At 38.7% G+C, this 21,888-nt stretch overlaps 2 protein-coding genes across 6 annotated transcripts in view; one reads left to right on the top strand and one right to left on the bottom strand.

The window, feature by feature from the left end:
• Positions 1-802: 802 nt before the first annotated feature.
• The window catches only part of LOC146451856 (uncharacterized), a 149,701-nt gene continuing 128,615 nt past the window's right edge, over positions 803-21,888 (top strand). For 2 of the 5 annotated variants that reach the window (XM_085098540.1, XM_085098545.1), the window contains exons 1-13: positions 811-964; positions 1,645-1,832; positions 1,924-1,995; positions 4,120-4,191; positions 4,911-4,970; positions 7,023-7,097; positions 14,938-15,015; positions 17,116-17,187; positions 17,478-17,552; positions 17,859-17,930; positions 19,127-19,195; positions 19,587-19,658; positions 19,851-19,922. In XM_085098540.1, coding sequence (XP_084954666.1) covers positions 1,657-1,832; positions 1,924-1,995; positions 4,120-4,191; positions 4,911-4,970; positions 7,023-7,097; positions 14,938-15,015; positions 17,116-17,187; positions 17,478-17,552; positions 17,859-17,930; positions 19,127-19,195; positions 19,587-19,658; positions 19,851-19,922 — 965 coding nt within the window. In that variant the 5' untranslated portion in view covers positions 811-964; positions 1,645-1,656. Of the gene's footprint in view, positions 965-1,644; positions 1,833-1,923; positions 1,996-4,119; positions 4,192-4,910; positions 4,971-7,022; positions 7,098-14,937; positions 15,016-17,115; positions 17,188-17,477; positions 17,553-17,858; positions 17,931-19,126; positions 19,196-19,586; positions 19,659-19,850; positions 19,923-20,816; positions 20,889-21,888 lie in introns of all 5 variants that reach the window. The other 3 variants (XM_085098544.1, XM_085098543.1, XM_085098539.1) reach the window with 3 other exon arrangements.
• LOC146451862 (uncharacterized) lies at positions 8,540-14,898 on the bottom strand. The gene is made up of 3 exons (XM_085098618.1): positions 14,892-14,898; positions 11,831-12,265; positions 8,540-9,519 (listed from the first exon to the last, which is right to left on the bottom strand). The coding sequence occupies exons 1-3, from the start codon at positions 14,896-14,898 to the stop codon at positions 8,540-8,542; spliced, it is 1,422 nt and encodes a 473-aa protein (XP_084954744.1).

Genomic DNA, 21,888 nt, shown 5'->3' with positions numbered 1-21,888 from the left:
CTCATAATTCACCCGTGGATCTTAAGTCACAAAAATGGGCAGGCGGCTAACGTGAAACCGCTGACGGCAAACTGCGGTTTGGCGTTTGCAGTAAGATGGCCAAACTTCGATCTTAAGGTCTCAGTTCTCGTCCGCTGTGTCTCATGACTCGCAATCTCCTGACCTTTTGACGTCACAGCATATCCAGATCGAAAGTAAGTTTCAAAAGGTTCGCAGCTGAGAGACCTGAAAAGAATAAAACATCTTCCTCTCGAGAGCAACCTTTTATCAATGCTTTATAGCTCACCCTAAGGCAATGTGAACACAATTTGTTTTAAAATAAAACGCTGGCTAAAGACAAAATACTGCAACAAGCATGACCCATTTAATGATTTATACTTCGTGCGTACGTGTTCGCACGGCCACCTGCTAGAACGAAAGATTTCTGGCATTCAGTTTTGTAATGTCGTGACGCCAGTTTCAAACCTATTATGGTAAAGGGTCGCACAAGAGGAAGTCCAGAGCGAGGGCTAAAGGTCACAGCATACCAACCATCATAAATGTATTACGTTAAACTGATTGATACCAGCCTTAGTTTTATAATTAAATGTATCATATGGAATTAAAGGTTACGACTATTGACAAAATTGATATTTATAGTGATTTCTGGCTTCTTCTAACGTTCGTGATTCTTGACTTTCCAGATGGTTTTCAATTGTTTAATTTGCATGAATTAAACTCGCTAGCGCTTTCTAGTCTTTCTCATGTAGTTAGGTATGAACCTCTGAAGGTCTGATAACATCCGGTTATAAAGGTAGTGTCATCGTGAAAGCGACGGCATTTGTTTGCAAAGTTTGCCGTGGTTGTTTTAGAGATCTTTTGGACGACGTGTTTAAACAGTCAATTTCTTGAAGATCACTACCTTTAACGTTTGGTAAATTTCTTTTATTAATGATAACTAGAGGCAATCTGCAAGTGACAAAAGGTAGGCAAAATGAGTATCATATGTTTCTAATGTCGAGACTCATTTTTCACAAAGAAAGTTTATTTGTATAACAATGTAAAATTATGTTAAAAAAATCTTCATATCAGCATCTCCAGTTTTCCACCAACTCTCTGCATTCGCACGTGCGATTGAATAAAACGAAGCGACTGCTTGAGTAGAGAGCTGACTCAAGAAACATACCGAACCTGATAACTGCTTCAAAAAAAGTAAAAATACGGCGCCTGAGACCCAGCACTCATACTGCTCAAAACGATTATACTCACCGTCTCAAAATTTTAAATTGTGTACGCTTTACTAACAGCAGGGGTTGAATTATAGGGAACACAAGGACACCAAAGTTAAGGAACCTTTCTTCGTTACTTACAATACGGAAAAAAATATAATACTTAATTCATAGATATGTAATTTGTTCCTTGTTACTTAGTTGGTTAGTTTGTTTCTTCAGGTTTTTTTTTTTCAAAAACAGTAGGCACTTTTTTTTTTTATGGGAAAAGAAACTGAGATCCAACGATAAAAGGGTCTGATGCGAAAAATACACTGATGTCTATATGTTCTTGATTGACTATATCGCTGCCCTTGAACGCTTGTCAGAAAAACAAATACTAAAAAAACATAGTTATTCTAGTCTTCTCTAACGCCTTCGTGATCCTTCTTTATAGGTGTCATTAACAATGTCTCCTCAGCTGATGCTGGAAGTGTTAATTATGTGGTCCGTGGTGTCCTGTGAGAGCACACAGCGTAACAGTTGTAACTATACTGCATTTGGAAAGACAGATTTGATAATAGTCAGCCAATGCTTTGACAGTGATCAAGTACCAGACGGGATTCCATCAAACACCGTGATGCTGTATGTCTCATGAAAAAACTTAATTTAGTGAGTTGACATAAAAGTTGCAATTTTTTTCATCTGTTTAGTTCTATTTTATATCTCGTTTTAGGAATCTTTCAGGGATATCTTTGAAATTCGTGTATGAAGACTCCTTTGAAGACGTTGCTTTACTAAAGAAAATGTAAGTGCCATCACGTGAAATTTTTAATTCTTTTTCTTCAGTTCTTTCATTTCCTGTGTATAATGTACATAATCTTAAGGAGGCTCGAGCCATTTTTTTGGACTTAGGGTGGAAGTTTTGAAATTACAATCTCGCATACAAGATCTCCTTCTGCTACATTATCATTTCAACATATGACCAAAGTTAATTTTCTCATTGGTTTCCAAGAAACAGCTATTACCATAGCAACGGAAGCGCATAGCCTCTTATTTTAAACATTGTCGATTATCTCGAAATCTAGTCAGACACTTTATGACGAAACTTTAGGAATTTAAACTACTCAATATAGACAACTTGTAGGCGAAATTAGAAAAAATTCTGTAAGAGCGTTTTCAAGTAAATAATGAAGCAATTTTTATGGAGTGATTTTGTTATTCCCACATTTTTCACCAATATCTCTGGCAAAATAAAACTTGACACTTTGTCTTTTCCGTTAAAGGGTCTTTCCTCATAGCAAAACATTTTAAATGTATATTGAGCTTCATGGGTGTCTCCGATTTTAAGATATTTATGTTTAAAGACAGTGAAAATAAAGCACAGATGAATGAAAAAGTTTCTATTTTGCATAAATCGAGATATCTTTAAAATGCCCCCACAGATGTTTCTGTTAAATTACAAGCGGTTAAGGTAATAATTCTTTTCGATATCTGCGCAAGTTTTAGGCTCAGGAACCGAAATTGGCGTTAGATAAGAAGGCTGAATGTTGGTCAAGTTTCAGTCGTTATTCGCTTTTTCCGAACAAGAATTTCATTTTGTTTGTCCCGGTCTATTTCACTGCTATTCACGTGCTTTGAATATTTAAAGTAACGTGAAGTCGTGCAAAAGGTAAGACGTTGCGACTTTGATCTAATATCTTTTTAAGTCAAAAATTAGGCTGATAAGAATATAAAAATATCAAAAAGACAATAATTAATTCAGGACGAATAAAAGTGTTAAGAATGTTCTTAAACAGAAAGTTTTGTGGGGATGGAATCGGTCTGTGTGTTTAGGCGTAGGTTGGGTTCTTTAATAGAAAGCATCTCGTACACCAGGGATTCAAACTATGTACGGCATTTGAGTATCCGAAACTGATATTCATTCCGACATGACATGAATTCCCATGGGCCTGCAAATGCTTTATCTCGAAAAAAAGAGAAAGCTTTGCGCGGATGGAATTGGTCTGTGTGTTAAGGCGTAGGTTGCGTTCTTTAATAGAAAGCATCTCGTACACCAGAGATTCAAACTATGTACGGCATTTGAGTATCCGAAACTGATATTCATTCCGACATGACATGAATTCCCATGGGCCTGCAAATGCTTTATCTCGAAAAAAAGAGAAAGCTTTGCGCGGATGGAATTGGTCTGTGTGTTAAGGCGTAGGTTGCGTTCTTTAATAGAAAGCATCTCGTACACCAGGGATTCAAACTATGTACGGCATTTGAGTATCCGAAACTGATATTCATTCCGACATGACATGAATTCCCATGGGCCTGCAAATGCTTTATCTCGAAAAAAAGAGAAAGCTTTGCGCGGATGGAATTGGTCTGTGTGTTAAAACGTAGGTTGCGTTCTTTAATAGAAAGCATCTCGTACACCAGAGATTCAAACTATGTACGGCATTTGAGTATCCGAAACTGGTATTCATTCCGACATGACATGAATTCCCACGGGCCTGAAAATGCTTTATCTCGAAAAAAAGAGAAAGCTTTGCGCGGATGGAATTAGTCTGTGTGTTAAGGCGTAGATTGCGTTCTTTAATAAAAAAAATCTCGTACACGAGGAATTCAAACTTTGTACGGCATTTGCGTATCCGAATTAGCTTTCATTCCGAGATGACATGAATTCCCATGGGCTCGCAATCACTTGATTTCGATTCTTTAGGGTAAGGAAACTTAAATTCAGAGAAGATACATAATGATTAAAAAAAAAAAAACTTCCCCCAGTTGTTGCTGTAAATGTAAATTTTCGTATGTTTTAAGGAATTTCGTGAGCTAAAAGGGCAAAAATTGAATCTATATATCTTTATGATTTTGACGACACTATGTATAACTTATAACAATTTTGAAAAACATCTACTGACCTATTATTCTTATCCCTTTCATCCAGAGATCTTTCAAGGAACCTTCTGAAGTTTATTCCACTAAACACCTTCCGCAATCTAACGTCGCTCGTAGTTGTGTAAGTAACACGATTATAATTAAGAAATGGCTAAAATGGATCCATTGTGCCTAAAATATGTTACAGATGATGTCAAAATACAGTAAGAAAAGAAAGTGGAGCACAACCCCACGGTGTGCATGCGTGTGTTTGTGTGTTATTGATGTTCTAAGTACATTTTGGCATCTTCCGTGATCTCATATAACCGAGCAGGTCCAAGGATAAATTGGGCCTACTAGTGGTGACGTAATTGTTTAAATTTTGCCTAACTAACATATATCAAGCGAACCCAACGAGAAAAGTTAAGTAAAAAAACTAAAAATGTCGCATTTATTCTGCGGTGAGATGTCTGCAAAACATAAATAATTCTCTATATTCATACTGTTTGCGTAGTTATATCGCTGGTATTTGTAGCTGGTATTACGCAAGCTCCAATTGTCCAATTAGAGGGCAGAATTATCTGTAATTCGTGCGATCAAAGTTTCACAGAATATATTGTTTTACAAACTGTCCTATACGCTTCAGTTATAATGTATGTAAATTTTCGAGCGCATTCAAGATTAAGAAGTTTAACTTGCCACAAGACACTAACTTACAGACGAACAATTTCGTTAAATGCCCACACAGAACATTTGAATTTTAATTGAAATGTTCGACAACATTCTTCATTGCAGCATCTGCTTGTACTATTAAATGCAGAAAAAGTGATAGGAAATTTGTGTCTTTCTTTTTAATCGCAGCAATCTTCGAGAGAACTACATCAAGGGAGGTTTTCATCTACCGGAAACTGTTACCAGGCTGTAAGTCTTGGTTTGAATTAATTTAATGACCTGAAAATGCTTATAGGTGATCGTGAATAGGGGTGGACACCTTTTGACAACCAAAGGGGGTTGTGTGTGTAGAGGGGGGGGGGGGGGGGGATTATGGTCGGGGCCTTTGAGAGACAAGCGATGCTCCACAAGTTGAAAAGCCGCCATTTATAATGTGGTCAGCGGAGTCTTAGATACTCTAATCTTTCAGATCGCCTATTCTCTCACTGGAGAATATAGTTGTTTCGACAAAGGTTGTCCAAAAAAGCGTAAAAGCATATGCAACAATGCCAAAACGGAGTCTGGGAAATACCCAATAAATTTTAGTAAAAGCTCAGAATTCATATTGCCTCAATCGTACAGCGAAGACTTGACATGGCGGGCAATCTGGATTCTGAGCTTTTATTAAAATTTATTAGGAATTTCCCAGACTACCTTTTGGCACTGTCGCGTACGCTTTTACGCTTTTTTGAACAACCTTTGTCGAAACAGCTGTATAGTATGGCTCCGATATCTGCGATGACTATATCGTAAATTTTCCTCGGTTTTTCATGTAACCGTGGGTGGGTGCGAAAACTGTTCCATAACAATAATCATACCAAGTTCGCGGCAAATTGCAAGTTGTGCCTGGAATTAAACTTTACGACGGTGCCTTATAATACAGGCGTATTTTGTCGCAGTTTATGACGATGCGGGTAAAGTAGATCTTAGCAAGGGCTATTGAAATCCGAGAAAAAAAGGGGTAACCAAACATTTCTCAGAGACGATAAAGCGTCGATATTTCTAAAAAACTTTTCGAATACCTAACAATCTATAGAATTTGTTTTCCAAATTTAAGCTTAATTACCTCTAAAAAAAAAGGCACGTTTCTTCCAATTTTCTTCTGGAATGCAATAAACGTGTGCTAAGAACTTATTTTCCGCAGGATCATAAACCTAGCCTCAAGTAGCAGTTGCCGTCCTTAAGAAATTAGAGATGCGCAGAACGTACCAAAGCAATGCGATTTTAACTACAAACATTGTAGTGAACATGGAAGATATTTAAAGCTCAGTACCCTCATTTTGACTGCGGCTCAGGTAAACTCAACTTAAGATAAATACAGCCTGATAAAACTGAATCGATTAACCCGGTAATTCTGTGGATTAATTAAAGGGCCCCAGTCAGCCACACCTTTGTTTTTGTTTATATGCGAGAGTTGGCTATTATATTGAATTCGTGTCGAAATGAACGAAATCACTGTGAAACTACTAAAGATAATGAAACATACTTTCAGGAATACAACTTACAGTAAAGCAATAAGATTTCGCTTCACCATGCAATATCAATAATTTCGATGGCGACGAAAATGGCGGAGGCTGACTAGAGTCCTTTAAGACTGAGAAATTGCGAGGAGGAAATTTGTCTACATTAAGCGGTGAACAGCACCTAAAAATGCTTAAATGCGAAATAAAATCCGTTACTTCAGCAAACCAGTAATGTCAAGACGTATAAATCTTGCAGTATTTCCTTTCGCCACCGGCTTCCTCCGACCTCCATAGTTTTCCATGAACGCACGCGCGGACAACAACCTTGATGATCTCTTTTCAAGTTGTGAGAGCATTGGACTTTTAAGAGGGATCTAACATGGACATTTTCACTTATTTAAGAAATTCGGCTCGTTTGAGAATAAATCCCCCGTCAAGATAATAAGAAAATTATATAAATATGTAAGGATATTTTGTTTAGTGTCTTAGAAAAAAATTTAATCACGTACCAAGAGTCCTCAGGCTGTTTGGCCAGCGGTTGATCGCCAGGAAAGAGTCTGGAGAATAAGAAAAAAATCGATTTTTTTTTAATTGGCTTCGCCCTAACGGTTTACACTGTCTTACTGAAGAAATTTTCGGCAATAAAACTACCAGTTCCAGTACTCAAGAGTATTTCCTGGCGACAAACCGCTGGCCAAAGAGCGAGCATCACCCTGCTACGAGATTGGAAAAATTCAGTTAGGCTAATTTATGTCAAACAATTACTTGCGTGGTGACGATACAAAACGTTATCTTTCAGTGATCTGCGAAACAACCTACTTTCATTTGCTGACTTGAAAATCATCCTGAAGGGATTGCAACGGCTTACTTTCTTGTAAGTCATTAGTTTCAATTTATTATATCGATCATCACTTCGTTCCTTTATAAATAATTACTGAGGTAGTCGGCACTATAAGAGATATTACGCCCTCAGCTGGCTGCATTATCTCTCATAGCACCGACTGCCGAAGTAGTTATCTTTTATAATTATTGACCCTCATAATAACCTATTGTTCTCTCTCTGCATTTTAACAACGATTTTTACTCGCCTCCACATTGTTGTTTTTTTACGCGAACAATGACTTTAGCATTTTTTTCTAGCAGTGGTATTAATTATCAGAACACCATTCAGTCATTGTTAAAACTTGGTAATTACAAGGTTTTGCAACTTTACCTATATCTCCGTGCAACGTGCATCTCACATGCACCCTTGAAAAGTGCTGTTGGTTTACATGTACATGACGAAGAATATTAGCATAGTATATAGCACAACGTACTTGATCATTTTAGGCTTCTCATTCCAAGGGATAGCAAAGCCTAATGCTGAAATTTTGGGTAACCTTATGTAAGTTCAGGGCCAAGGACATCAGGACAAACGTTAGTGCAGGACCAACAAGTCCAAGCTCAAGCGCAACAACCTCAAGCGCTGGTGGGCGCCGCGGTTGGCCAAGTACAAGTTGGCGAGAATTTTTTAATTTATGTACCAAATTACAAGCATTCCCTCTCTACAAGGCTTATATGCTCGGATTCGGTCATCTTCGTGAGGGTTATTAGTGTTTCAGCCCACGGACCCCACTCTTAAATACATTAAGACTTGGGGCTGATGTGGCGGCGGTGCGAACTGCTCCACTGCTTTAAAGTCGTAGTTTCTTCTTTAATTTTCGTATCTTATGCTCTGTACTTTTAGGTGTTTTCGTCCCTTGCTTTGGGTTTAGTTTCTTTTAGTTTTGTTCTGTTTTTCGCATTTATGGCGTAGTCTTTAGTTTAGATGTTTACCGCGTGCTTTGCCTAGTGTTATCATTTGGGTGTCTCTCTATGTTGTCGCCCCGCTCGCATATTTTGTTACCTAGCCGCTTTTCACCCCGTTCCTGTTCTTAGTTGTTTTGTTCTCGCTACTCCGTCCACATTGGTTTTACCCCTCTTATCGTTTATTTTTTTTTCATTCTCACTTCGCCCCCTTTGGTTTCTAGCACGCGTTGATTTTTCCTTGTATCATTTTGTTTTACCAACCTAGTTTACACCTGCCGCACGTTGGTGTTGTTTTGGATGGGTTCCCCTCTTGTTTTATTGTTTTGCTTCAATTTTTTTGCCCTGACGCGCAAATTTGTTTTATTTTCTAAACTGCGTACCGAAAATAACTTATTTATGCTCTAAACTCTGTAATCAAACATCAAACACAAGCAAATACACAATAATGAATTTATTGTTGTATTGGAGGAATAGGTCGAGCAGTGCCATCAAATACGAACCTCCAAGCTGTAACAAAAACTGCTTAAATCACACGCCAATATGCAAAGGAACGATAAGACGCGACTCAACTTCATCGTGAACATAGCCATCTTTAGCTGAATCAGACTTCCACCTCCCGTGAACTTTAAAAAGCCTGTCCGGGAGATCCAGGTTAGCCGCGGAAGTAGCCCCTCCGGACCTAAAGCTGTGATTGCTAAACTTATGGGGGTCTAAGCCGATGGCTACTAGCTTCTCCTTCAGAATTTCCCCCGCTCTGCTGGCGGTGAGAGGCTTAGAGGACAAAACATTGGTCTTCAAATTCTTGTCATATCGTAAGGATCTGAAAATATAATTCTGAGAAGATGACGGAATCCTAGCAGCTTCCAAGTACTTTATGAGATATAAATAAGGACAAGTAACATTCCCAGTCTTAGCGATATAGACCGAGGAACCCTCTCTATACTTGTCAGTCTTGCTGACTTCAATGAGAATCCTATGATAACGATCTTCGGTTACAATATTAGGTCTCCTAATGCTAAGAAGCTCTGAAATGCGGAAAAACCCAGCATAAGCAAGTAAACACATACAGACAAACCTGATGTCAAGTAAGTTACTACTTTCCCCATATTGCCGGTAAATTAGACCAAGGATCTCCGGGGTAATGGGCTCTGCTTTACTAACAGGTTTACGAGGAACGCGACGTGAAGCCTCAACAATAAAAGCGTCACATGGATTACGATTATCAAAACCAGCTAATTTGTGCACCCAGTTAATAGCGTAGAAGACGTTTTGAATAGTGGAGCTACCTAAAGAACTCTCAAGTAAATAATGCAAATACAACGAAACTGTAACTGAAGTAGCTGGGAGAAAAGAAAACTCCCCAGAGCTAAGCAGACACCACGCCTTAAATTTACAAAATGATTGACAATAATTGATAACAGTGTTATCAGCTCTAGAATTAAAGACAGTGAGCCAAAACTTCTCACACAGTTGAGCGCCATACGTCCGGCTGGCAGCTGCTTTAACATCTGAAGCAAAATTAGAAAAAAAAAGAAAGTAAGAAAAATATAAAAAAACATTTAACATAATAACAGAAACATAATATTGGGTCCAAGTGGTCCCACAAGCAACAAAAAAACATTGCCAACAAAAAAGGTCCAACTGGCAAAATAAGGTTGGGTCCAAGTGGTCCCACAAGCAGCAAAAACATTGCCAAACAAAAAGGCCCAAGTGGCAAAATAAGGTTGGGTCCAAGTGGTCCCAGCGTTATGAAAAAAGACCAAGTGGTCAACGAAAAACAGGGGGATCCAATTGTATCCCACAACACTAAAAACCATGTGGAATGAGCATAACAAATTCTACAAAATAAGGCCTCTCTAGGAAAACCTCAAAAACAGAACCCCTGAACAGAAATTTTGTGATCCAAAGAGGGCACTCTTATAATTACCCAAAACGAAAACATCAGTACCCATAGGGATCTCGAAAAAATCAGGGAAAGTGGGAGACATGCCCTCATCTGTAAAAATCAGTGGCCAAAATGGAGCGGAAGGCCAATGTGGAACAACAAGTGTAGCACAACCGCCAAGTGCGACAATGTGATTGATGACCCGGGGAAGGAGAAAAATAGGTGGAACAAGCCAATTATTTTCCCCCGCCCAAGGAACAGAAAAGGCATCAACCGCCTCTGTTCCAGGGCACCAAAACCTGCTGTTGAAGCGGGGTAACTGGGTGTTTTCGTGATTTGCAAAACGGTCTACTGAGTGAGGACCCCATTTCTCCTCAGCCAAAAGGAAATAGTCCCTGTTTACCCGCCAATCATCATAATCGACAATTCTACTAAGAAAATCAGCTCTGTCATTAGCCGATCTCGGGATCCATTCAACTTCCAATGTGATGCAATTTTGCAAGCACATACTAAAAATGCGCAAAGCTAGATGTTGCAAATCTTCCTTCATGCTGCCCACTTCGACAATTCTAGAAAAACTCTGATTATCAGTATACCACTTGATAGTGTGCCCCTTGACTAAGGGCAAAAAAGATTCTAAACCGAGTGAAACAGCCTTTAACTCCCTGTTAGAAGAGCTCTTCTGAGCTTCCTCGACGCTCCACATCTCGTGGGCAAAGGTGTTATGAAAATCTAAGACGTAACTGGCACAACCATAAGAACTCGCATCTGAATAACATACACGGGTATATTGAGGCTTTACAGACAGAAGGCGCCTGCTGTTAAGGAAAGGAATATCCTCTTTCCAAAAACTAAGTTCGTTAAGAGTTGAACCCGACAGGGAAATCTTCCCATCCCACGTAGGACTTCTCAAAATATCAAAATGGGAATACCTTGTCATGATACGAGTAATATTACCAAAAACGAAACTCATTGAGATAATCTTACCAACAAACTGGGCCAATTTCCTAGCGGTACTGAAAGGATACTGGGAACGAATTGAATCAATTACTAGTACAGCACTGAGAATTCTTTCGGAAGGTATAGTGATGGTATGAATGGATAAATCAATACAATAACCCAACCGCACTAAGCAAGAAGTTGGCTGCCAAATGGATTTACTGTCATTGGGAAGGAAACCGGAGAGCTGAAGCGAAGTCCTAACAAATGCTGAAGCAGCTTCACAACAAGCGGAATCACGGGCAGAACCGAGCCCATCGTCAAGATAACTGTAATTCTTATAGCATGACTTCTCCAATACCTAACAAGAACACGGACAACCTTAGTAAAAATGTATGGGGCAGAAGATAACCCAAAAGGGAGAACCGTAAACACAAAAAACTTCCTTACCCCATTAACAACCCAGGAAAAACCTAAGAAAGTTTGATATTCATGCAAAATATCAATAATGTGGTAGCCAGATTTAAGATCAAATTTAAACATGAAATGATCGAAAGGAAGATAAACAGAGGCATTTCTAATGTCCTCAAATTTAAATTTCTCCTTCCAGATGTGTTTATTCACGTGTCTGAGGTCCAGGATTAACCTCTTTTTACCGCAACTCTGTATGGAAACAGACAAAGGGTTCACAACATGAGGAGGGGTAGATACCTGAACAACTGAACCTGACAGAAGAAGCTCCTGAATAGCCTCTAAAACAAAATCAGAGTGCGCAAGGGCTGAATGGTTATTGTCAAAAAATGCAATCTGGGGAACTGTAATAAAAGGAATGGTATAACCCTTGTCAATGACCTGGAGAATGAAATCATTTGCGCCTAAAGTATGCAACCAAAAACTAAAATTAGATCTGAGCCTACCCTTGACTGCTTGAACACTAGTAGGTGAATTCTCAAATTCATAACACTCTTCAATAACAGAACACACGTCTGAAATACCTTCCAGAGTATCATTAACCGCGTTATGAACAGAAATTGCATCACTGCTGCCCAGAAGAGGCACTCTCTTTGCTTTGATAACTTTGCCGTTGTTTGTAGGTCGATCCGGCGCCGGCTGTAAAGTATGCGTTTGGGCAGTTTGCTCGCCAATGGCCTGTCTTTCCGCAGGCGAAGCAGATGTCGTAACGAGATTTATCGAAGGCGATCTTTGACGCTTGAGGACGAAAATTGTTGAAATTTCGCGGAGTAATGGAAGAAACAGTAGAAGAAAAGCCAGATGAGGGCCCCGGGCGCTGAACAACCTATAAAAAATGAAAGGAAAAAGGTTGAAACTAAGTGACGATCGATTGAAGGCACTGAAAAGACCTAAAGTAAGAGCAGAACACGTGGAGAGACAATTTATACAAACCCAAACAATAGGCGTGATGAACACGCCTCAATGCGGTACGCATAATTACATAATCTCCATTCCGACGCAACGAGCATAAATACATTAATGGGCGTCCGTTAGGTCGTTTTCGCTGTGGTTGGGTTTTCTTTTATTCACTTTAGAAACCTCTTTAGGTTCTGATCAAAAATATATGATGCAATTAAGTGGCTTATAACGAGCCGGCCGGAGTATTAAAAATATTGCTGCAAACAGGATGCAATATTAAAAATGTTGCACCGCAGTTAGTTCAGTGCAATATTGACTCTTTTAGCTATTTTATAATTACCCCTGATAATTTCTCAGCTTACAAAAAAGACTGCCTCCGTTTTCCTCAGACACTTGCACAAACTTGAATAACACGCCTCCTCAGGCTGCAATCGTTGATTTAATACAGAGAGAGAACAATAGGATATTACGAGGGTCAGTACTGAATTATTCTATCACATGACCAGAAGGCGGAAGATCCCATGAAATAGCACGGCGCTTGCGCAAGTCATTGCATGGTTTTCGCTTTGTGCGACCAGACGTCAGTACTTAGTACAGCGGGAAAAAAATACTTCTGGAGAGACTGAAGAAGTCAGTTTTCACTTATTTCAGTTTCGTGTTAACGTAGTTGACATATCTTAAAGATTTAGACTCTAACGTAGCTAGGAATCACGCTCAGGCACCAGAATGAGCGCCTCTGAGAACGACACCTCGGAAACGAGGCCTCAGCAATACAGCCTTTAGGGTAAGTTCTCGCTTTTAATAGACCAACTGCAGGTCAAGAAAGGCAATCTCCAAAGGCTTATTTCGGATGAACAACAAGAGCCAAACCCTAGCGCTGACGGTGATCCCGCCCCTCCCCCCCTCCGCTTAGGAAGGCCTAATACTCAGGCTACCAATTTCCCCAAATAGGTAGTCTGCGAGCAAGCTCTCTTGGGGGTGGGTCCTCTCTCCCCTTCCCGCCCCCACCCCCAAGAGAGCTTGCTCGCAGGCTACTAAATAGATAGATACAGAGATATAGTGAGGCAATAAGTAACCACCAGATAGAATTGCATTTCTTGCAGTCAGAATGAAGTACATGGGAAAACGACATTTGTCATACGAAGGCTTTTTATAATCCCCGGGCTTTAATCCTTTTTTCACCTCCATTTGTACGGTCCTAATATGTATGTGCCCGCGCCGGGTCAATGACGGATCGTAATTTTCGGTATGAACTAGACGGGAGGGGGGGGGGGGGGGACTTCCTTATGTGACCTTAACGGGGACGAACAGCCCGATAGGGTATGGGTTTGAGGGTGTTTTGTCTTGAACGGGGTATCTTTTTCGTCACTTTCTGTCTTAAGGTATCCCTACATGACCTTATGGCTTAAACAGATTGTGATTTGCCAATGCATTAAAATACATTAAGAAACTAGTGTATTCTTATTTCATTCTAGTCTTAAACAGGGTGTGATTTTGGGTTAAATGTCTTAGAAAGGGCCTGGAAATTTTGAATTCTGTCCTAAACGGAATAGGGAAATCGGAAAATTGTGTCATAAAAAAGGGTCAGGGTTTGAACACCCGGGCCGCACCTCCCTACCCAAGCATCTGTTGCTGGCTCTATGAACCTGGCATTGTCTTAATAGGCGTATCAGGGCATTAAAAGTCTCATGGGATCCCCCGCCTTCTGGTCATGTGATAGAATTGGATAAATAAACGAGACTAGCCTGTAATTTGAAGTTTAACTGAGATTCCATCACATGACAGCAGAAGGCAGGGAGATCACATGCCCACCGCTCCGTGTTTTGCCGCCCTTTGTTGGCTTTAGTACGTGTTGGCTGCACAGTTTGACATGCTTTCACTGTGACGTGCAGAGTTGTCTGATACTCCCATTTAGAATGACTTGCGCAAGCGCCGTGCTATCTCATGTGATCCGCCAGCTTTCTGCTGTCATATGATAAAATCTCAATCAAACTCCAACTTACAGGTAAGTCTCGTTTAATTATCCAATGAAATCATAACGATTTTCAATTCAATCACAGGTCGTACTATTTTGCACGTATATAAATGTATGATCTTCAAATCCCCTAAATGCACCTAACATTTTTCTTGTAGTGTGTTGCTAACACTGGCCGAATAAGTAAGAGTAGTGGGAGTAGTCCAAAGCCGGAAAAGGAATTGGGTTTCACGCTCCTTCAAAGGCTACATCTGTAAAATTAACAATTGTTCCCTAATGTGGAATGCAAGTTCCATACACCACAGACAGAAGGCTTGTGGTCGCCTGCTCTAACAATCAGTCGGAATAAGTGGATTCAAAAGTTGTAATCAGCGATGTAGAAGTGCATGGCAAATTCAGATTCCGAATTCGGGTAGCCAACCAGAGAGCGGCAAAAAGACATCTACTGGAGCAAATGTAAACAATATTAAACGTGCATCATGAATCACCTCTTAAACTGTCCAAAACTGTTTCCCTTGAAAAGCAAAAATAAGGCGAAGGATATCAAATCAAACGACCGTTCTCGTCTAATAACTTCTATCCGATTCTGAGCCGCGTGACTTGTTTTGTCCAGTGAGAGCACTCGGAAATTAACCGGTGGGCCATAAAAGGGAATCACATATATCTGAATAATTTATGAATCAGTTATTAATTTTTACAAGAATAATTACCGTTCATCTTGAGATAGGTATTAATTGTTTTTTGGTAAATTTTCAGGAATACTGACACAAATGAGCTGATTGGACCCGTCCTTACATCAGATATTTTTGGAGGTTTTGACAGAATGGTTTATTTGTAAGTTTCCAAGGTGAAGTAAAACGGAACATTAATGAATGAGAGACTATCACAGGTGTAAGTGCAACTGAAAAGAAAAAAATCCAGCCTTGAACAGGATTCCAACCATAACCTCTGTGATACTAGCGCTCTACTCCAACAACCGATCTCTCATTCCAACTGGGGGTTGGTTTATTTGTGAATTACTAATATCCTCGTAGAGGTGAATAGATAACTGAAATATATACACAGTCGAACCTCCCGTAAGCAACCACCCATAATGTCAAGGATATGTGGTCGCTTACGGGAGGTGGTCGCTTACCAGAGTTCAGACCACAGGGGGTCTAAATTTCGGGTAATTTACATATGGTAATTGCGGAGACCTGACCCTTTTGTCAGTGCTTATCGAAACCCAAAGTAATAACTTTTCGTTAAACTGCCTGACTAAGGGGGGCAAATAGTGAACGTCAGTTTGCAATGTTACATTTCAAGCATAAAATATCCGCAATATTCGCGTTTGTTTGTTTGTTACATAATGCAGTTGACGTTCTTTATCGCCGCAATTTTTCTGTTGAGCAATACAAGGCTGAGAGAGTCATCACCGGCCATGCATGTACATGCTATTTACAAGATAAGAGAGTTTCTTTCCTACAAGGGATTCAACCCGATTAAAGTTTATTTCAGTGTACACTATAGTGAATGTGTATGTTATTAATTGTTTCAATGCTAAGCTATTTCGGAAGACACTTCCGGTAGCTCCGGCTGTGAGATTTTAATACGGCGTCCGCTGTAATGATGTGGGTCAATATGTTACAGCGACACATTTTTCAATTTCCGCTCGTGAGAGAAACAGCAGATTATGTGTCAAGTGGTCGCCTACGGGAGGTTAAAAACAATTGAAAATTTTAAACAATCATCTCTAAAAGTGGTCGCTTACGAGACGTGGTCGCCTACGAGAGGTTCCATCTACAGTGGTGTTATAGTCATGAATTTGACTATTTGTAAAAATTGAAAAACAAAGGAGGCAAAAGGTTGTTATGATAACAGTACATAAATTTCTCTTTTTGAAACGTATTGATTTGATAAATGTCTAAAAAGTAATTTGGAGAATAAAGGAGCAGAATGTGCTCTATAGTCTGAATTGGTGATAGCTTGCACAGCCCGTTTTTGAAAACAATAAATTCAATTGAAGTTAGTTATGTATGTAGAAGACCATGTAGAGTTACAATAGGTGATATCAGGATAAATTAGCGAGTAGTACAAAGTGAGTTTAGTTTTTGAGGATAGATAGAAGCGGGATCTTAATAACATTCCAATTGATTTAGAGATTTGTTTACATAAATAGCTGAAATGATCTTTCCAATTAAGGTGCTCATCACGTGCAACAACTGCGATCAACAATACATTTATAGCACAACACGCTTCATCCATGACCGTGTAAGAGAACATATCAATAACGATAACTCCTCCGTTAAAAAAAAAAATCTCTTCTTGCCAGTATAACGACTATAAAGGCATTAATGTCAAGATTATTATGAGCGAAAACGATCCCGCTAATCTACGCCTCTACGAAGCATTTTACATTAGAAAATTCAAGCCCATACTCAATTTCCGAGACGAATGAACAGAATTCGGAGATCTTCTATTTCAATATTGTATTTTAGAGACTACTGTCATACGCTTTAAAGGTCTTACAATCCATCATTAGAACCTTGTATTCAACTCACAGTTTTTTCTATTGCTTTGACACATACGTCATATTTTTACACATTTCTCCTCTCACCCTACACTCATTTTGCGTATGTATATATAGCGCCCGCGGAATATTTTCTCATCCCTGATGATACCGTTGATCGGCGAAAGTTTGGATTTTAGTTTTTACTTTTAAACGGCAGTTTTAGGCCTTAATAGACCAGTTTTCATATATTATTAACCATGCTGCTGAAGGACAACATGAACAGAGTTTGAGGCGTGTCAAATGAAACAAAAGCCCTAAAATGTTTTAATTGGCCGAAATGTTAACTGCAATTGAAAGTTCTCCTACCCATTTTCCGTTTGAGAGTATGCAGGCGTTTGCCCCTAAATAAATAAAGTGCCTATTAACAAATTTTCCTTTTTTAGATCCATGAAAAGTTGTAAGCTGGAAATAATTGAGAGTGGGACTTTTCGCGCAATGAAGGACTTGAGCTCTCTGTAAGTTACTTTGTGCAAATAAATGAATCATATTAAAAGCTTTGGACTTGTTATCGTAATGAGGTTAAAAACTGGGAAATGGAAACTCGGAAACGCGGGAACAAACTCAGTAACTCGGAACACGGAAATGGCCTACTAGTTAAAACGTTAAAATAGCTTTAACAGAATTAAAAGGTTTTATAACATTTGAATCGATGTTAGAGGCATTCTGAGTCATAACAGTACACGCAAACATGAATATTTCCTTGTTTACTCAAATGGTCTTTGGCGGATTGCTTAATTTCCTACAGGTACCTCTATTATAATCAGTTGTCTCGCATACAGAAAGGCATGTTGGAAGGGCTTGGTGATGCATTAACGGTCCTGTAAGTAGCTCTATTGAAAGAATGTTTACCAGCATTTGTGGTTCCATTCACTTCTAAATGTATGCAGCTTGAAGTTTGAACAAAGATTTATAGTTTCTTGGCAACCGCGAGGGAAGGATACCCCCATTGCTCTTTTAGTACCCGAGCTGTCTCGTGGCAAATAATGGATTAAGGTACCTACGGATTAAGGATCTACGATGTAACGTGAAACACTAAAAGCAACCGTTATATCGTGAAAATATATCTTGTCTGAGCTTATAAAACCGGTAAAAACTGAATGTATTGCCTGCTCTTTGTGTTTTCCAGGGATCTTAGCGATAACAGAATCGACGAGATAGCTGACGGAACATTTAAACGAATGAAATTTCTTAGCCGATTGTAAGCGAAGTTGTAAGATTAAACTAATGTCATGGCAATTACTGCCCGCTGACAGGGAAGAAGTTGATACACGTGTATATTGGCGGCTGTGAAATTATGTCTCGTGCTAGGTCTTGGTGGATTCTGGTCAATCCTTGTCAAAATAACGAAAGATCTCACAGTCTGTAGATATCGAGCACTTCTTGTGTGTGTGTGTGTTTTCCCTTACCTAACGTTACTGCCCTCATTTAGAAAGCAATCGACGTTGAACTTTAGCCTCACAACACCGGCTCCTAAGTGTGATAAAGGGAGAGGAGAAAAATTGGCAAGTAGAAGAGGCTCAACTAAGTGTGGGGAGGGAACGGAAATACTTGGCTTGCTCCGGTCGCCGACTTTTCTCTTCACCCTTGGCCAATACAACCAAAATAGCAACATATCACCTGGCACAAATCCAAATCCGAAATCGTTCTGATACCAAATCTCTTTATCCCACTACCTGCTTTGAAGGACCAAAATGTTCGTTCGATGTCATGCACATGAAAAGTTTTCTTTCCATGGTTCGAAGCGGTTCTCCAAAAATATCAACTAAAGCGTATTAACTTCAAAAAGTGATGCATTTTTCCTTTAATTTTTACTTTGATTACACGGCCAATTTATTGCACCAACTTTTCAAGATTTCAAACTGACCACTTTTTCAATTAAAAAAATAATAATAAAAATAAATAAATAAATAAATAAATAAATAAATAAATAAATAAGTAAATAGAGTCTTTACAACATTTTTTCATCAGTGATTTTCCAAAGGAATTTCAAGGCTATATCTTCTTTACCTTCAAAATGCAAGCGGAGAAATCTATGAAAAAGTTGGTTTCCTGTATGATCCTTCTGCTGGCTCTAGGTCGACTACACGAAACACATTTACCATTTCAAGGGCAGATTGCTGCAATGATCCCAAGTGTAGTTGTTGCTGTCGTTGTAGCTTTTTCAAATCAAAAAAATGTAGTTATTGACTCGTTGCATGTATCAAATGACTACTTAACGACAAAAAGAAAATTTGCTGAACAGTATGAAATTTTTTTAACCTGTTAACATGAGAGAAACCGACAGTAATGAAACAACTGAATATTAAACTGTCAATAGTCATTTGACAGGGAAGTACTAAATGGCATGAAATGAGCAAAGGCATATTTGATAACCTTTCACCGTTTTACCAACAGGTATTTACATCGCAACCTACTGACATCAGTCCCAGATCTGTCTGGAATCAGTAAAACTATCTCAAAGTTGTACGTATAAAGCATTTATTTAGGTAGTCTTGCCACTATCAGTGTTTCCCCTGGGGAAGGAGTTAATATGCGTTTTAAGAACATCCAATTTCCACGTGGTATCAACCAATTGTTTCCTATTAATGGCTAAAAACCGTGATGGTTTACCTTAACTCTTAAGGCCCACTAAGCGAACGCAATCCTTTCTATCTTTATTGAATTTTGATTATAAGTTATTGACACTAAATTGCCGATCGTAATAGCTTTTAACAATGGCAGTCCCCAGTTTGAAGGGCTCTAATCACCAGTTAGTTAGTGTTTTCTTTCACTTAACTGCGATTACTATTTATTTGTTTCACTCTTTTTTGTTTTCTATTTATATTTGTATTTTTTTGTCTCATTTTTGTCTCAGAGATTTTTCAAGCAACCGGATAACCGATTTATCACGACTCGGAATGTCAGGGGCCATAGACTGTTGGGTTCTGTAAGTAAAATCATAAGAACAAAATATCTAAATGCCGCTCCGACCGTCTGGGTGCGAGATTGTTTTGTGCTCGGATGTAATAATAGTTAATGTATATACTAAGTGAATTTTGGGTCTAGCGTATTTCACTCAGCTTTAGAACATAAAATAAAAAATTTGACTGATAATTCAACTTATCATGTTATCCTTCAGGAAACTGGCTGAAAATCAGATTGAACACTTACCAACAAATTTATTTCAGAAGTTTCATGTCAGAGGATGGCTGTAAGTTGGACAACAAGGCTCAGTAGGAATAATCTTTTTATTCACGTTTAATTAACTTAAGTATTGTAAGTTAAGAACTGTTACATTGAGAATAGAAAGGAAGGTTGAAAGGGTTGAAAGTAGCCCATTATGCCTTTGTGAAACAAGTTAGAAAACTCAGTAAAAACAAATCCGAACGAATCAGACACGATTTGGAAAATTGTATAGATTGAATAAAGATGTCTCAGCGATTTCGGCGCGATAGCCAACGTTATTTGGCAAACACAGGTCTTGTATGCATTCTTTGGTATTCAGATAAGAAAATCTTCAAATTATGCTGTAGCTTGAGTGCCTAACTTTTGTACTAAAAAAATGATTAAAGTTTGGAAGTAAACAACCCGAATAATCAACAACGCTACTTAAAGACCCATTCAAGTCGCACGTTGTGAAAAATTCGGAATGTTTGAAGCATTTGAAAACTATAAAACTATACGTTCTTAGGTTCGACTCTCGCCTGATAGGAGCACTCTGATTTTCTTTTACCTTACCTGTGTCATGCACTGAATGATGCATCATTGACATAAAATAACGTTTAAAAAAATGGTTCATTTCAGATTTAGATCTGCAGTTAGGTGAGTCAATAGAATAAAATACTGAGGGACGGATTGGTAAAAAGCAAAATGCACATGTCGCATTAATTAATTTTCTTCAAATTAATTATAAACTTTAAAAGCCTGGTTTTAGATAATAACCTTTTTATTGCCTTTTCAGAAGAAAACCGTTGTAAATTACTAAACAAGTTCAATTTGGAGGCATCGCGATTGCCATGCTTTGCCATACGATGTGACCATTTATTTGATATTGACACAATAGATCATGGTATTTTGAATATACGGCGTATTTTATATCTTTCAGTAACTTATCTTTCAACAATCTGCACTCTCTACCAAAGAACATGTTTATTGAACTACAGCAGTTGGCGTTTTTGTGAGTAATTGAAATTTTATATTGTTTCTAAATCATAAAAGAGGTATTTAATTCCATTCATTTTTTTCCTTTTAGAGTGAGCAACATTGTTGATTCATTTCACTGAGGGAAAAGTTGGAATTTTTTTGTAGTATTCACGCTTAAAACTAACTTTAAAATAATTACAACTAACACTTCTTACATTACTCGCAGATAGTAGAAAGAAAATAAACAAGGCTGTCACTTACATTAAAATAATTACAAAACTTTTCACATTAAAAAAAAAAAAAGGTTAAAAAAAAAAAAAGCACAAACTGCATCACAGCACACAAAAAGAACACGGATCTAATTTTCAGTATTATGATAATCAAAGCCGAGTACAAATAAGATACTTTTGTGATCTTTTTAATTAAGCATATTCAGCCTGGTGTTTTCTGTCTTCTTGAGCTGGGAGTGATGGGAGGGGGGGATGAAGGGGTGGGGGGTACGTAAGGGTAGTTGGGGGAGGACAGCTCGGAGACTCTGTGTCTTAAGGTTACCGGATACCTTCGAGAGACGTTTTTTTGCCAAAAAAGTTTGAGGCCAAATTAAACATTACTAGTCTCGCTTCATTTTCAAGAAAAAAATATATTACAAATCTTGAGACGTGCGCGAATTATCAACAAGAGAGTTTTTCAAATGGAATTCTATCACCCGCCAGACTGCTATAAGCCAATTAAAATGTGTCAGCGTCAGGGCTTCCCGTGATGTTTTTCGCGGTAAAACATCCGGAGTCGTTCATTTCATGACGCCTCTCTTCCCTTTGTTTACGTTTGCAGCTTGTGATTTATTCACACCAAGTTTTCGCTTGTGTTCGTTTTGCGTATCGTGTATGGCGAAAAATATGACAGAAAAGAGTCCGTGTTTGAAAACTTAGAAAAAAACTGGTCCTAAGAAAAAGAAGAAGAAAGTTTCCGATGAAGGATGGCGAAAAACTCTTTAACCATAAATGCGTAGCGCATAAGCCCAGGTACAATAATCT

Source organism: Pavona decussata, unplaced genomic scaffold (genome assembly GCF_977016875.1).
Source record: "Pavona decussata unplaced genomic scaffold, jaPavDecu1.1 SCAFFOLD_383, whole genome shotgun sequence".
Lineage (NCBI taxonomy): Eukaryota > Metazoa > Cnidaria > Anthozoa > Scleractinia > Agariciidae > Pavona > Pavona decussata.
Note: the sequence above shows the minus strand (reverse complement) of the source record. Positions and strands in the feature narration are given on the sequence as shown.

Excerpts from the sequence above, each read along its gene's own strand:
- LOC146451862 (XM_085098618.1), bottom strand. Across the intron at positions 9,520-11,830 it reads GGTTAATGATACTCTGGAAG|ATGTTAAAGCAGCTGCCAGC; the intron begins GTATTTCAGACG and ends ATTTTGCTTCAG.